This window comes from Bos indicus, chromosome 15, assembly GCF_029378745.1.
Source record: "Bos indicus isolate NIAB-ARS_2022 breed Sahiwal x Tharparkar chromosome 15, NIAB-ARS_B.indTharparkar_mat_pri_1.0, whole genome shotgun sequence".
Classification (NCBI taxonomy): Eukaryota; Metazoa; Chordata; class Mammalia; order Artiodactyla; family Bovidae; genus Bos; species Bos indicus.
In genome coordinates this window covers 74,286,498-74,303,635 of record NC_091774.1, presented here as the reverse complement: position 1 = coordinate 74,303,635, position 17,138 = coordinate 74,286,498, and the positions used below count along the sequence as shown (strand labels likewise).

General features: G+C 41.3%; 1 protein-coding gene across 1 annotated transcript in view; it reads right to left on the bottom strand.

Annotated features, from left to right (window-relative positions):
* The window catches only part of HSD17B12 (hydroxysteroid 17-beta dehydrogenase 12), a 177,798-nt gene extending 160,916 nt beyond the window's left edge, over positions 1–16,882 (bottom strand). The window contains exon 1 of the mRNA XM_019975274.2: positions 16,606–16,882. Coding sequence (XP_019830833.1) covers positions 16,606–16,765 — 160 coding nt within the window. The 5' untranslated portion in view covers positions 16,766–16,882. The remainder of the gene's footprint in view (positions 1–16,605) is intronic.
* Positions 16,883–17,138: the final 256 nt, after the last annotated feature.

The window sequence follows — 17,138 nt, the reverse complement described above, 5'->3', positions numbered from 1 at the left end:
AGTTGCAGGATATAAAATCAACACACAGAAATCCCTTGCATTCCTATACACTAATAATGAGAAAACAGAAAGAGAAATTAAGGAAACAATTCCATTCACCATTGCAACAGAAAGAATAAAATACTTGGGAATATATCTACCTAAAGAAACTAAAGACCTATATATAGAAAACTATAAAACACTGGTGAAAGAAATCAAAGAGGACACTAATAGATGGAGAAATATACCATGTTCATGGATTGGAAGAATCAATATAGTGAAAATGAGTATACTACCCAAAGCAATCTATAGATTCAATGCAATCCCTATCAAGCTACCAACAGTATTCTTCACAGAGCTAGAACAAATAATTTCACAAATTGTATGGAAATACAAAAAACCTCGAATAGCCAAAGCGATCTTGAGAAAGAAGAATGGAACTGGAGGAATCAACCTACCTGACTTCAGGCTCTACTACAAAGCCACAGTTATCAAGACAGTATGGTACTGGCACAAAGACAGAAATATAGATCAATGGAACAAAATAGAAAGCCCAGAGATAAATCCACGCACATATGGACACCTTATTTTTGACAAAGGAGGCAAGAATATACAGTGGATTAAAGACAATCTCTTTAACAAGTGGTGCTGGGAAATCTGGTCAACCACTTGTAAAAGAATGAAACTAGAACACTTTCTAACACCATACACAAAAATAAACTCAAAATGGGTTAAAGATCTAAACGTAAGACCAGAAACTATAAAACTCCTAGAGGAGAACATAGGCAAAATACTCTCTGACATACATCATAGCAGGATCCTCTATGACCAACCTCCCAGAATATTGGAAATAAAAGCAAAAATAAACAAATGGGACCTAATTAACCTTAAAAGCTTCTGCACATCAAAGGAAACTATTAGCAAGGTGAAAAGACAGCCTTCAGAATGGGAGAAAATAATAGCAAATGAAGCAACTGACAAACAACTAATCTCAAAAATATACAAGCAACTCCTACAGCTCAACTCCAGAAAAATAAATGACCCAATCAAAAAATGGGCCAAAGAACTAAACAGACATTTCTCCAAAGAAGACATACAGAGGGCTAACAAACACATGAAAAGATGCTCAACATCACTCATTATCAGAGAAATGCAAATCAAAACCACTATGAGGTACCATTTCACGCCAGTCAGAATGGCTGCGATCCAAAAGTCTACAAATAATAAATGCCGGAGAGGGTGTGGAGAAAAGGGAACCCTCTTACACTGTTGGTGGGAATGCAAATTAGTACAGCCACTATGGAGAACAGTGTGGAGATTCCTTAAAAAACTGGAAATAGAACTGCCTTATGATCCAGCAATCCCACTGCTGGGCATACACACTGAGGAAACCAGAAGGGAAAGAGACACGTGTACCCCAATGTTCATCACAGCACTGTTTATAATAGCCAGGACATGGAAGCAACCTAGATGTCCATCAGCAGATGAATGGATAAGAAAGCTGTGGTACATATACACAATAGAGTATTACTCAGCCATTAAAAAGAAAACATTTGAATCAGTTCTAATGAGATGGATGAAACTGAAGCCTATTATACAGAGTGAAGTAAGCCAGAAGGAAAAACACCAATACAGTATAATAACGCATTTATATAGAATTTAGAAAGATGGTAACAATAACCCTGTGTACGAGACAGCAAAAGAGACACTGATGTATAGAACAGTCTTATGGACTCTATGGGAGAGGGAGAGGGTGGGAAGATTTGGGAGAATGGCATTGAAGCATGTAAAATATCATGTATGAAACGAGATGCCAGTCCAGGTTCGATGCACCATACTGGATGCTTGGGGCTAGTGCACTGGGACGACCCAGAAGGATGGTATGGGGAGGGAGGAGGGTTCGGGATGGGGAACACATGTATACCTGTGGCGGATTCATTTTGATATTTGGCAAAACTAATACAATTATGTAAAGTTTAAAAATAAAATAAAATTTAAAAAAAATTGGGAAAGGAGTATTTTGAAACTGTATATCGTCACCCAGCTAATTTAACTTATATGCAGAGTACATTATGTGAAATGCCAGGCTGGATAAATCCCAAGCTGAAATCAAGATTGCCAGGAGAAATAACAATAACCTCAGATATGCAGATAATGCCACTCTCACGGCAGAAAAGAAACTGAAGAGGGTGAAAGCGGAGAGTGAAAAAGCTGGCTTAAAACTCAGTATTCAAAAAACTAAGATCATGGCATCCAGTCCCATCACTTCATGGCAAATAGATGGGGGAAAAGTGGAAGCAGTGACAGATTTTATTTTCTTGGGCTATAAAATCACTGCAGACAGTGACTGCAGCCACAAAAAATAAAAGACGGTTGCTCCTTGGAAGGAAAGCTCTGACAAACTTAGACAGCATATTAAAAATCAGAGACATCACTTTGCTGACAAAGGTCCATATAGTCAAAGCTATGGTTTTTCCAGTACCGATGTAAGAGCTGGACCATAAAGAAGGCTGAGCACCAAAGAACTGATGCTTTTGAACTGTGGTGCTGGAGAAGATTCTTGAGAGTCCCTCTGACAGCAAGAAGATCAAACCAGTCAATCCTAAAGGAAATCAACCCTGAATACTCATTGGAAGGATTGATGCTGAAGCTCCAATGCTTTGGCTATCTGATGAGAAGGGCCCAACAAAAGACCCTGATGCTGGGAAAGATTGAAGCAGGAGGAGAATAGAGCAAAAGACGATGAGATGGTTGGATGACATCACTGACTCAATGGACATGAGTTGGAGCAAAGTCCGGGATAGAGTGAAGAACAGGGAAGCCTGGCATACTACAGTCCATGGGACTGCAAAGAATCAGACATGATTTAGCAACTGAACAACAACAACTCTCTTATCTTAGCTTTCTTTCAGTAAAATGGGGGTATTAATGAGACCTACCTGATTGGAGCAACTGAATTAACTGAGGCACTTAGAAGAGCATCTGGTACGTGGTAAGTTTTTTCATTTTGTCTTATTCCCATTATTAACCATTACTATCATCATCATCTTTCCTTCCACATGTTGGATTAAATGTTACTTCTTCCAGAAAACCTTTAAACCTCTGAAGAGGTACCCCCATAGCTGGCTCCCAATAAACTTTTTGGAGCTGCTTTTGTAATGATCAGTGTCCTCTCCTGGAACAAACAAGGTACAGGCCAACACTTTCTTACTCTCTACTAATCCCCAGCTCCAGTGCTGTATGCCCAGGATATAGTCAGCACATAATGCATATTATCTGCTGAATGAATGAACAAACTGATTCCACTGTTTAATCACTACAAATGTCAACGAGATGGCCCACTAAAATCGGAATTTCTTCTGGTTAAACCCAAGCCCATTTTGCTTCTTCATCATTTGGAGGACTTTAAATTTTTTTTTTTTTTTTTTTTAAGAAAATGAATATCCTCTCCTGTCTATTGGCCCAATCAGTATCACTTACATTAATTTTGTAAAATAAATAGAGACAATTTTGTAAAAATCCACCTTTAAAGAAAGATTTTAAATGTTCTTGTCTATAAATGCAATAAATATAAACTAAAAAATGGGACCACCAAAAAAAACTGCAAACAGAAAATAAGAACATACTGTTCTCTCAATTCTTTATAGTGAAGAAGCTTTCAGAGTCTTCAGCTGTTCCTCCTATGGTCTTACCCAAAAGCAAAGTAAACTTTCCATTATTTGCATCTACCAAAACCCATTCTTATTGGCCCCCTACCCTCACCTGATCTCCAATTAGTAAAGGCTGGGTATGCTGCTTGTAGTTCTCATTGCATAGCAACATACAGAAGTTTCAAGTTTTGTTTGCTTTTCTCATAATCTATTTTGAATGCACAAACACAGAAGTAGCCTAAAATAGAATCTCCATTTAACTGTAAAATTACATGTAAATATTTGGTACAGAAATCACTGGGAAGTTTTAACACTATTATAAACCAAGCCCTGGTACTAAGAATAGCTTATCTGGCTAAAAAGCCTGAATGTATAACCCACTGCCTTCTTCCAAGACTAGCCCGATCCCAGCCCAGTGCTTCCCAAAACGCATGAGCTTAAGAATCAACTTAATTTGTTAAAAAAAATACATTTCCCCAAGTTCTTTTCTTAGAGATTTTCATTGAGTGGGTTTAGAGTGAAGCCCTAGGCTCTATTTTTAACAAGCACCTCCAATTGATTCTTATGTCCCATGGATATTGTCATGACAAAAATACGGTAGAAATAGACCTTTCACTTTCAGGTAACATTTGAGGAAGTCTCGGACATATAGACTCTTGGACAGGTACTGCAAACTTCCTCATCAGGAGCTTTCGCAGGAGCCTGGAGTTAGAACACATGGATTCAGTTTCTTCTGTCATTTACTAGCTGTGTACCACTCCTTAGAGTCACTGCCGCTCCCTCTGGTCTTGGTATATGACTTGGTTATGGAAATCATCTGAGAAAACTTACAAAAGCAATTTGTAAATTGAGATGTCATCATTATGGTAAAATTTCATTAATCCAGCCTCCTCTAATTTAGAATGTGTGAACATCGTTGTCTAACCTGCTGTGGGTTTTTTTTTCCCCCCTTGTCTATAAGGAGATCATCCCCTCCTTTCTCAAGACAGGCAATGACAGGTATTGAAACACATAGATAAGCAGCTGCTCCCTGTTCCACAGCAAAATTATTAGACTGAATGTGCAAGATTAGGGGAGCTTGTTTACTTTATTAGCTCCGTTGATGTGACAAGATGGGAGTTTCAGTGATCATTAAAGCAAGCTTGGCAACATTTCCACTGGAAGTGAGCTTGGTAGTGAGCAATTACCACCAGGCATTACAGTAAAATCAATCTGGAGAATTAGGGTTTTTTTTTTTAACATACCAGGAGGGTTAAGGGAACTTTAAAAACTAGAATTTAAATTTCTAAAGGAGACTGTATACCCTTTCCTGGCCATCTTGAGACGCATATCCTAAAACCTATATAATATTTCCTTGGCAATTTAGTGTCATCAACGTCATCTGTAGTTAAGGCTAGAGGCGCAGCCACGGCTATAGATAAGACATACTGGATCGATTCACTTGGCCTAAAGCACCATATATAATGAGGAAGTCCCCCGATCTTAATGTCCATGTAGGCATGTACCAAGAACAGGAAATGATGGTATCCCTGGGGCTACGGAGACGCGGCATTTCTTCCGAGTTCAGGCTCTTGTAGGGAGAAGGCTTTATGCGCCACGCCAGCGGTGGGCATGTGTGATGGAGTTCGGTTTTGCCGACTTCCTTGCTGTTACCAGCATCGCCTCTGCTGGTCCTCCTTACTAGTTTTCCTCTCTTAATTCATCCCTCACAAATCTGTTCTGCTGTCAGAGTCTGCTGCTCATCATTCCTACCATTAGTTTTTTCAAGATACTTTTTTTTTGTTTTTTGGAGGCTGGGCATGTCAGATCTTAGTTTCCCGACCAAGAATCAAACCCGCGCCCCCTGCAGTGGAGTCTATACCACCGGACACTAGGAAGCCCCTCTCCTACCACTGCTTTTAATCAACCCACCACTGACGCGTCCCCCATTTTCTGCTCTTTGCCACTGATCTTCTTGCCTAGATATTCTCTGTCATGTTCCCTGATACCCATAAACACACACAAAAGGTTGCATTATCATCTCACCTCTTCCACCTTCTTTCCCTAATAGTTCAACTGAAGAGGTCCTTCCAGTTTTGGCATTCTCTCATCAGTCTCTTATGACTTTTCAGTTTTCTCAAGTTTCTCAACTTCTGTAGATGATCAACCAACTGCAGTATTCACTTCTTTCCATAATGGGAAAAAAATGCATATACTCAATGCTCTGTGGTTAACTTTCTAGCAGTTATTAACTATATACACTGACCACTCAATGCTTTTACTACCAAAGAGATATTCCAGGAAATTTAGCCCAATGTCCCCCAAAAGGTCTGAAGGCTCTAGAAGGTATGGGTTCGTTTTATCAGGCCTTTGAAATAACAAAACTACATTTTGGTCAATACATCCTGGAATTCAATTTTTTCACTAATTAATCTCAGCTTTACAAATTAGCAAACTTTACTAAAACCTTCATTGGGAAAGACTCTCTTATGAAAGCAAAGTCTACTTGTAACAATTTTTAAAGACTTGAGGGGTCTTTCCTGGTGATCCAGTGATTGGGACTTGAAGGCCTAGGTTCAATCCCTGGTCAGGGAACTAAGATCCCACAAGCCACATGGTGCAGACAAAAGGAGGTTATGGACTCTGTGGGAGAGGGAGAGGGTGGGAAGATTTGGGAGAATGGCATTGAAACATGTGAAATGTTATGTATGAAATGAGATGCCAGTCCAGGTTCAATGCACGATGCTGGATGCTTGGGGCTGGTGCACTGGGACGACCCAGAGGGATGGTATGGGGAGGGAGGAGGGAGGAGGGTTCAGGATGGGGAACACATGAGAAATAAAGGAATAAAAATTAAAAAAAAAAAAAAAGAATGAGGGCATAAAAAAATAAATAAATAAATAAAAATAAAATATCAAGCCTAATTTTAGCTAGATTTCACAGAAGAAAAGGAAACTGAAAGGAAGCTGAAGGAATTGCTGAATTTCAAATGATTGTTTCTCTAGCACAGGAAAAATTAATTCCTAAAAGACCCTTCCAAAGTTAAAAAGGAGTGAAAAAAAAAAAAAAAAAAAATCTTGGGTTTAAATACTAAATATATTACCAAATTTTTATTAATACTGAAATGTTTATTAAACTGGCATAGTGGTTGGCTTTATAACACATGTATGAAAAAAGATTAGCTTATTACCTATGCTACACAGGATGGGTTTCCTTGGTGGCTCAGTGGTAAAGAATCTGCCTGCCAATGCAGAAGATGCAAGTTCGATCCCTGAACTGAAAAGATCTCCTGCAGAAGGAAATGGCAACCTATTCCATTACTCTTGCCTGAAAAATTTCACGGACAGAGGAGCCTGGCAAGCTACAGACCATGGGGTCACAACAGTCCGACATGATTTATCAACTGGGCACCACACACACACACACGCACAAAGACATCTTTTTGCTCTCACTGCATTTCATACTTTCAAAACTGTTGTCCCAGCTCTGCTGCAGTAATTCAATAACCCATCTTTGTCTAGTCAGCCTTGGTTTAATTTCAACCAGCTTTTAAGGCATCACTTCAGGTTTTAAAACAAAGAGAAAAAAAGGTGTACAAATTAGTTTTGCAAAATATAACCCACAAAATGGAAAACATCCCACCCCCGTCAAAATACATCTCAAAGAAAATATATTCATTCACTATATATAATTTATTGTACACTCTTGACAGGTTTATAGTTAAGAACAAAGTCATGTGTGCATGCACAGGTGCACACAAACACACAAACAACTAAGAAGGTAAAGTCTGGAAAAGCCCACAAAAAAGGATAAAACTAGAGCTACTAGAATTCCAAAAGTACATGATGGCTTCCATCTGGGCAGCTGCACAGAAACATTCAGAATGTGGACTCTGAAAAGTAGGTAGAAGTTCATCAACAGGAGGCATAAGGAAGAGTGAACAACAGAAGGAGGGTCACTCCAGGCAGAGAACAACGTTCAACAACCGCTGAAGCCGCTGAACGTCTTTGCAAGAACAAAAGGACACAGAAGCAGAAAGAAGCAAGTGAGTACAGGCGTGTCTGGGACACAGAAAGCCATGCTGGGCAGTGTGATTCCAGGGTCTCTACTATGAGAACACCTCCCTGAGGTTATAGTCTATATTTTGTTTTTAGACTAAATAATCTCACTTTTAGAGGTGGGAAGACCACAAATAGCTCTTAGATTTATAACTAAAAAGAGAATGTAGAAAGAGAAGAGAATCCCCCACACAAAAAAAATACATTATCCCTCAAAGATACTGGAGTACCTGAATATTTTCATTCATTCAATAACTAAGTATTAGTGTTTATGTGCAGGCTCTGTTCTAGGTGCTGGAGATACAAAAGCGAACAAAAAAGATCTTTGTCTTCATGGTGCTGCCACCACTCTAATAGGAGTAGACAAACACGAAACATCAGAAATGAACAACACCTGCAGAATGGGAGATGGTGACAAACGACATAAAGCCCAAGTAGAGCAGGCTAACAGGGTCAGAAGAGGCATGAAGGAGATTGGATTGTTGGTTTAAAGATAGAAGGGAAGGTTTCATTGAGAAGGTGATATCTGAGTAAAGACTAGAAGGAAGGAAGAAGCCTTAGCCAAATGGACATCTGGGGAGGAGCGTTCAAGGAGAGGAGATAACCAAAGGTCAAGGCAGCAAGGCCAAGCATGTTTAAGGAATCGAGTTCAAGGAGAAAGTGCAGCTAGAAGGGAGGGAGGGAAAAAGAGACAAAACATGGGCAGAGAGGAGAGGTAAAAGAAGGCAGGAGGCAGGTGGTCAAAAGCCTTGTCAACCACAGGAAGGATTTTGCATTTTCATCTGAAGATATTGGAGGGATCTGGGCAAAGGATCACATGATCTGACTAGAGCTTTTCAGGTTCCCTGGCTGCTCTTTAAGATACGATTATAGGGGAAGCAAGATGGAATCAGTGACAAGAGGTTGATATTATATCACGGCAAGAGATTTTGGTAGCTTACAGCAAAGTGATAGAAGAAACTGGATTCTGGGTATTTTGAAGTTAAAGTCAACAAGGTCTCCTTACAGACTGTACATGGGTCCCAGAAGAAGAGTTGAAGATGACCTAAGGTTTTTACAAATGTCATTGAAAAGTTGCATAGGACCAGATTTTTCTAAGCCCATCATAGCTTAGGTTCACTAATGGGAACCATATTGGTAAACCAAGATTTTGGTAAATCTTTCCATAAAACAAGGAATTCTCCTGCAGTAGCATGAATCACCTTGTAACTGATCTATTCACAGCTTCAGATGTCCAATAGTTTACCTGCTGAGTGAACTACATTATTTCGTGGTTTCAACAATCCCCTTTTATCAAATAAGAACAATGTGTACAAATAAAGATACCCTAAATATGTGTTCCTTGATACCCATAAAAACACACAAAAGGTTACATGAGACCCTCATTATCATCTTATTGTCATAATAATCCCGAAAAGTTATTGGCCCTATTTAATAGATGAAGGAAGCTATGCTCAGAGGTTAGCAATCTTTGCCCAAGGTCAAACAGCTTAGCATGTAGCAAAGCTCACATTGCACTGACCCCAAAGCCAAACTTCCCCTTAGCACTACGGTTACCCACCGCCACACTCTTGAGAGGCAGTAATGGTTCAAATCTTTCTTTTTTTTTTAAGACCTTCCTCTTTTCTTGCCTTTCCTCTCTTCCTGCAATGACGGCATCATTTAACTAGAAATAACTTCACTTAACACCAGTAAGGATAACTTTTCAGAAACTGGATAGTCTCCCTGGAACTGCCAGTTAAGAGACTGGGCAAACGCATTGTTTCACCAGACAAAATCAATAACAAAACAAAGTGAGGCAGGCTTCTCAACTATCACACCTCAGTTCTATGGAGTGACCTAGAGAAAGCAATGACCTGGTTTCCAGGTTCATTCAACAACCTTATCATCTGGTCCCTGATTAAGAGTAGCACTTTCCACACCATGGTGATTAGATATCCCCCAGGGAGACATAGTCTTTGAAAGATGATAACCAGAAAGTGCACAGAAATGGCCTCCCTGACTATAAAGTATGATTTTGCCTTTTTAAAGGCAATTTTAACGGAAATTATCTGAATAATTTGTACTGATCTAATTCTGTGGCAATACAACAGCTTTGGAAAGATCACAGACACAAAAATTTATGTTTAAATGTTGCAACTCAGGGATGTCCCTGGTGGTTCAGTGGCTAAGACTCCACGCTCCCAATGCAGGGGACCCAGGTTCGATCCCTGGTTAGGGAACTAGATCCCACGTGTGGCAACTGAGAGTGTGCATGCTGCAACTAAAGATCCTTGGACGGGTTCACTGGGACGACCCAGAGGGATGGTACGGGGGAGGGAGGAGGGAGGAGGGTTCAGGATGGGGAACACATGTATACCTGTGGCGGATTCATGTTGATATATGGCAAAACCAATACAATGTTGTAAAGTTAAAAATTAAAAAAAAAAAAAGATCCTGCATGCCACAACTAAGACCTGGTACAGCCAAATAAATAAAAAATAAAGTTGCAATTCAACATTACCCTTCTGCTTAAAATCCCCACAATTGTTTTCCATGTTCTTAAACTGCCCTGGTCACTGGCCCCTTCACCCAGCTCCACTCCCATCTTAAATCAGGCCTACGCTTTTTTGGCTCCAGGAACTCAGGTCTTATTTTAAGGGGACCCTGCTCCTTCTCCACTCAGGAGCCTAGCACCTCCTGATCCCCCTGCTCTGTCTGCTACTCTTCACTTCCCTTCAGCTCTCAGGTCAGACACCACTCTGACCTTCCTGCGAAAGGTGCCATAGAACCAAGAGCGTTGCTCTTCACCACTTCACAGGGCAGTTTGCTCTTCGTTCCTGCTGGCCATCCTCCTGGTCCCTGGCCAGAACTCAAGAGGATTTGGGCAGTGGATGGACAAATGAATAGTGTTGGATCACACTCTCCACCCGCCCTCCCTGCCATAATCACCATCTATGCCAGAAGGCAGAGATACAAATTGCTATAATATTTCAGTATTTTTATTTTCAAGATCAAAGAGCAGGAGAGAAATGGAATGAAGGATCTATGCTACAGACTGAATTCCTATGTTAGGGACAAAATATATATGTTGAAATCCTAACCCCTGAATGTGATGGTATTGGAGGTGGGGGTCTTTGGGAGGTGATTAGATCATGAGGGTGGAGCCCTAACAAATGCTATCTGTGCCCTTACAAGACACCCCAGAGAGTTCCCTGGCCCCTTCTGTCATGGAAAGATAGAGCAAGAAGACAGCTATCTATAAACCAGGAAGCAGTTCCTCACCAGACACAGAATCTGCCAGCACCTTGATCTGACTTCCCAGCCTTCAGAAGTGAGTGAAATGTTTGTTGTTTAAGCCACTGAGTCTACAGTATTTTGGTATAGCAGCCTAAAGACACACTATTAAATTTCTTTGAACTCATCCTTTATCTACAAAGTTTAAAGACAATGGAATTGACTGATTCAAATCCACTTACCCATATATTCTATTCACTAAATTTTTCAATAATTTTTTTCTGAAACCGAAAGAAATAAATTTCTTCAACCAACAAAAATAAACAGAAAATTAGTTTTGAAGCTCAACACTCTCAACTGCAGTAGCAAAGGTAATCTCAGTTTTCTGAAGATGGAGTCAACCAGCTATTAATTTTTTCTTACTAAGCCTTATATTGTCAATTAGCTTAAGTGATAGGTACATAATGCTGCTAAGGTTAACAGTATTACTAGTTCAGTTCAGTTCAGTTGCTCAGTCGTGTCTGACTCTTTTCGACCCCATGAACCGCAGCACGCCAGGCTCCCTGTCCACCTCCCGGAGTTTACCCAAACTCATCATTGAGTCGGTGATGCCATCCAACCATCTCATCCTTTGTCATCCCCTTCTCTTCCTGCCCTCAATCTTTCCAGCACCAGAGTCTTTTCAAATGAGTCAGCTCTTCGCATAAAGTGGCCAAAGTATTGGAGTTTCAGCTTCAACATCAGTCCCTCCAATGAACACCCAGGATTGACCTCCTTTAGAATGGACTGGTTGGATCTCCTTGAAGTCCAAGGGACTCTCAAGAGTCTTCTTTAATACCACAGTTCAAAAGCATCGATTCTTCTGCACTCAGCTTTCTTTATAGTCCAACTCTCAGATCCATACATGACTTTTGGACTAGTAACAATAAGTTATCAAGCATTTATATACAAGGGCACTGCACCATCTGCTTTACATAGAGCAAGTATTCTCATTTACCCTTTACAACAATACTATGAAACAGCACCAGTATTATCCCCATTTTGCAGATGAGGAAAGTGAGATTCAGATATCTACTACTTTACTCAATGCTACACTCTAGTAAGTACAGAGGAGGAGCTAGACTCCAAGTTCAGGTTTGAGTCTCTGAGGTCTCACGTTCGACCCTTTAGAAGAAACTTAATATTGCACAGAAAGGAAGAACAAGAGGGAAAACGAAAAAAAAAAACACAAAGCAGGAGACAATGGAGACCGGTGTAAGGTTGGAGGAAATAGCTCAGAGTACAGAGGCTGAATTTCTCATTCCAGGAAACCATCCTCTCTGGTTTTTCCTCCAAATAAGACTAGGGCATGCTTTTAGGTCCCATCCTCCAGCTGCACCTGCCATCTCTTACATAGCTGGAGCCCAAGGGCTTTAAGGCTGCCCCCGAGCTTGCTGGATGGCTCAGCAGGTAAAGAATCTGCCTGCAATGTAAGAGACACAGGAGATGCATTTTCAATCCCTGGGTAGGGAAGATTCCCTGGAGAAGGAAATGGCAACTCACTCTAGTATGCTTGCCCGAAAAACCCCATGGACAGAGGAGTCTGGCAGGCTACAGTCCATGGGGTCGCACAGAGGTGGACACGACTGAGCACACAGCACCCTGCCAACTCCCATCTGGAGACTGTGTTCATTTAGGCCTACAGACTTCCTTTTCAGAGCTGAAATGCAAAATGAATAAATATTTTTAAGAACTTTTATGACTAAGTTCATCTGTTTCTCTGCCTTCTACCACCTGCCCTGCTCTAAAAAAAAAAAAAGACAAAACAAACAAAAATACCCAGCATTACTTTCATTTTCACTCTGGTCAAAGTGCCAGGTTTATCACTCTGGCATTCTCAAATGGGTTTAGTGACTCTCTGGAGGTTCAGCTTGGGAAGTGTAATAAACTCCCTGTTGACATTCAGGAAACTGATAGACCGGGTCACCTTTGTTTGCCATCTTCTTTTCATAACTTGCTACAGAGATTTTCAAACAACTTGAAACTCTACTTTCACAGGACTTTGTTCTTGGAAGGAATACAGAAAGTGTCACATGACAATGGCAGGCAAGAGAGACTTACCTACTAAACCGGCTAAACTCACCCACTAGAGACCTAGCGAAATCAGAGTAATTTACTTGCATGGGACTGTAACCGGAGAGAATGAAGGAAGGGATGACCCAGCTCTTGATAAGCTAGAGGATGGGCCAGGTAATGGGCGGTCTTAAAAACCCACTAGACTAAGGAATCTATGGTCTGGAGTATTTTTATGGACTGCAAAGTCCAACTGTATTTCAAGGATTTTCCAGGCTTTTAAGTTTAGAAGACCTGGTATCTGATCAATGTGCCAATTACTGTGGGAAAAAATAAAAAAGGAGGACCCACAGTCCCTGCCTCTCAGATTCTAAAATCTAAGGTGAGGGGGAGGAGAGGAATTAAACATACTCACATGCAGAGACTTAAGCATGACAAGTATAAAAATATACCACCAACTCAACACACATTATTATATAATACTTAAAATAATTGGTTAAGGAGAGGAAGATGTTAAACATCAGTATTAGAAGGCAAAAATAATTGGTTAAGGAGAGGAAGATGTTAAACATCAGTATTAGAAAGCAGACAATGCCTCTCTAATGACAGCAAGACCCCCTAAAACCAAACTCCCTTACTGAGTTTATGATTAATCTCTTTATCCAAAACTTTATTTCTTTTCTGGTCCCTTCTACCTCAATCCTGTGCTAACAGAACACCAATCAACCAGAATCAGAAGACTACGATCACTATTGTTAACATCATTAACATACTGAAACTGCTGTTGTCAATATCATTAATGTACAAACTCAAGTTGTTCCTCCAGGGCAAGGAGAGCTCACAGACTCCTGTGCCATGGGCCACCTGGCCTGAGAATTGTAAACCAGACCCTGCTGCTGCTGCTCCTCGGAGAAGGCAATCGCAAGCCACTCCAGTACTCTTGCCTAGAAAATCCAATGGATGGAGGAGCCTGGTAGGCTGCAGTCCATGGGGTCGCTGCAAGTCACCCTGACTCCCAAAACTATGATTAAGAAATGTTATGGAAACGTCACTAGATGATGATTAATCCCAGCCTCTTTAAAAAAAAAAAAAAAACAAAAAACAGAAAAACTCTAAACACAAAGTCAGAGTGGATCTGAGACTTGTCTCCCACACGGGTCTGCTGCTTCCTTGCTGAGCTGCTTCAGTCACCTCCGATTCTTCGTGACTCTATGTAGCCTGCTGGACTCCTCTGTCCATGGGATTCTCCAGGCAAGAATACCAGAGTGGGTTGCTATGCCCTCCTCCAGGGGATCTTCCCGACCCAGGGATCTAACCCACATCTTTTACATCTCAAGCATTGGCAGGCAGGTTCCTTACCCCCAGCGCTGCCTGGGAAGCCCCAGATAGACCTTCATCGTGCTGCAAACACCAGCTGTCAGTTTGGCTTTCAGGGCCACAGGCACAGGAGCCCTGACATGGTTACCCTAATACTCGGTTGAACAAATTACCTGTTTTTAATTACAACTTAACCCTAATTACTCAAGTATCATGTCTGCTGCTTTGTTTTCCAAATCATTTCAGTTTTTGTTTTCCAAACACTCCCTGAATTTGGAGAGATAAAGGACAAAGTATTTTAAGATTCAGGCCACCACATGTAAGTAATGTTACAAGTAACAACTTGTTCATTTCTTCTACGTAAGTATTTAAAAAAGAGAAATTCCCCAACAAGTAAACTGGATAATATTTCACTTTATGATCCTCTCTGCTAGATTACCAGTATTCGAGTTCAAATCTCATTTCTAATCTTTTAAACACAGCCCTTAATTTATCAAAAACCTTCCTCTGAGGTCAAATCTTTTCAATATAAATATTACTCATGAAATGACAAGGTCACAACACTTGGCTTTTCCTATGGATTATTATATAGATAACTTAGATCCTTTAAGTTACCAGCCACTGTCGTCAATTTTAGATAGTTAAAAAAAATTACCATAAGTCTTTAATTACAAACTATAAAACTTATTCATCCTCATATATGATTTTCTAAGACACTGGAGTCTTATTCCACTATTTCAAAAGTCAACAAGTTTTCCAAACCAGACAACCAAGAACTCAGGCTTATCAACAGTGAAATTATAATCTTGATTATAACAACGTTAAGCACTTCACTTGCTTTTTCAATGATGAAAAAACAGTAAGTTTTAAAAATATGTATTATGTTAATAGATGCTTATTCTTTCCTACTTGAGATGTTTTTTGTTGCAGTTCCAAAAGGTTAATTTATGTTTTTCCTACTAAGTTGTTGAAATGTTTGAGTGAATAAAGTTAAGAATACGGAGTAATATTATTTATATACCTTATTTGAGCCTAGCCTGAAAGCAACCCCTAACCAGCCCAAAATTCAACAAAATGCTCTGTGAATTATATATAAAACCAATCATAACTTAAAAAATCAATTATAAAACAGCAGAATGAATAACCGGAGAATGGCAATATCACTTGGTTTAAAAAAAAAAGCTAATAAAAACAAAACAAAGGGAAAGAAAATCAACAAAAAAGGCAGAAATGGAAAAAACCAAAACTTTCTTGTGGAATTTTCCCAACTTCTCTAATCTGCCCTTTCCCTTACATCTTCAGAATTCTTGCGTAGAGGGAATGGTAAACCAGACACCCTAACACGCGAAACTATGATTAGGTTTGTTTAACTCACTCTGTGGGAATACTCTTTCCTGCAAATCTCCTTCTGCAGAAGGCATTTCTGACTTCTACATGAAGAGTTACCGTCTTGAAGAAACAATAATTCTTGCTAGTCATTAGGACTCCAGGATAGTTTAGCCAAGAATTAAAAAAAAAAAAAAAGATTTTTAAATTATATGAAATAGGCCGAATCCAAGGTTCCAAAAAGCAAAAAGACTTCTGAAATTCTGTCCTTTCTCCACCCTCGCCCCCCAAAAGGCAACAGAATGCTTTTCATCCTGGGCACAGGACCTGTATTCAAGCCAGAGACTTTTTGTTTCAAAAACTCTCCTAAGAGGTAGCCTGTGACTGAGGAAGCAACCAGCAAGACAACTAACTCCCTGGACCCGGAATGGCTTAAAAGGCATAAGCCCCAGCGAGTTGAGGCCAGATTTCTCCCGCACCCAAGTGGCACTTTAGATTCGCTGAATTAAGCCAGCAGTGTGTTTAGTACTTAAAAACTCTGCTGCTACTGCTAAGTCGCTTCAGTCGTGTCCGACTCTGTGCAACCCCATAGACGGCATCCCACCAGGCTCCCCCGTCCCTGGGATTCTCCAGGCAAGAACACTGGAGTGGGTTGCCATTTCCTTCTCCAATGCAGTAAAGTGAAAAGTGAAAGTGAAGTCGCTCAGTCGTGTCCGACTCTTAGCGACCCCATGGACTGCAGCCTACCAGGCTCCTCCATCCATGGGATTTTCCAGGCGAGAGTACTGGAGTGGGGTGCCATTGCCTTCTCCGTTTAAAAACTCTACTACAAGTCTAAGCAAGGCAGGCGACGGCATGAGGGACAAGCGGGTACGCAAGACGCAGGAGCCTCAGAAAGAAGGAGAGGGGAGCTGGGGACGCGAAGGCCAAGCGCCGGGCCCGTAACTAGTCAGCGCGAGCCAGGCCAGGCCCAGAGCCGCGCGAGCCGCAGCAGGAGTCGGGGGAGGGCGGCGCGGAATTCGACTCACCTGCCCATTCACCGAGCCTCGGTCCGACCCCCGACTCGTTACCCAAACCCCAAACCCGAACGGCCGTGAAGAGAAAGCATGAGATACGCAGTGCCAGGTAGGCCACGGTGCCCACGCCCACCCAGTACAGGAAACCGGTGGCAGGCAAAAAGCTCTCCATGCCTTTCAACCAGGCCTCACTACCTTCATGAATGAAAAAAAAAACACGAATGAATGAATCCAGGAAGAGGTGCCGGCAGTGACGGTGAGCACGACAGTAATAGGCGCTGCGCCCCCGCCTCCGTCGCCGCTTCGAGCCTAAGCCCCGCCCACAGCACCATATCCGTGCCGCCATTGGTGACCTATCGTTCGCTCTGCGAGCAGCGCGCCAGTCATTGGCTGACTCTAGCTCCACTGCCCCGCCCACGACCTCCCCTTCTCCCACCCGACCGCGTATCCTTTCTAAGCTGCTGATCGCTCACTTGCCAATCAAACTTCAGCCTCGCCCAACGCGTCACCACGCCCCCAGGATTCCTCCGCGGGTCGGGAGGACT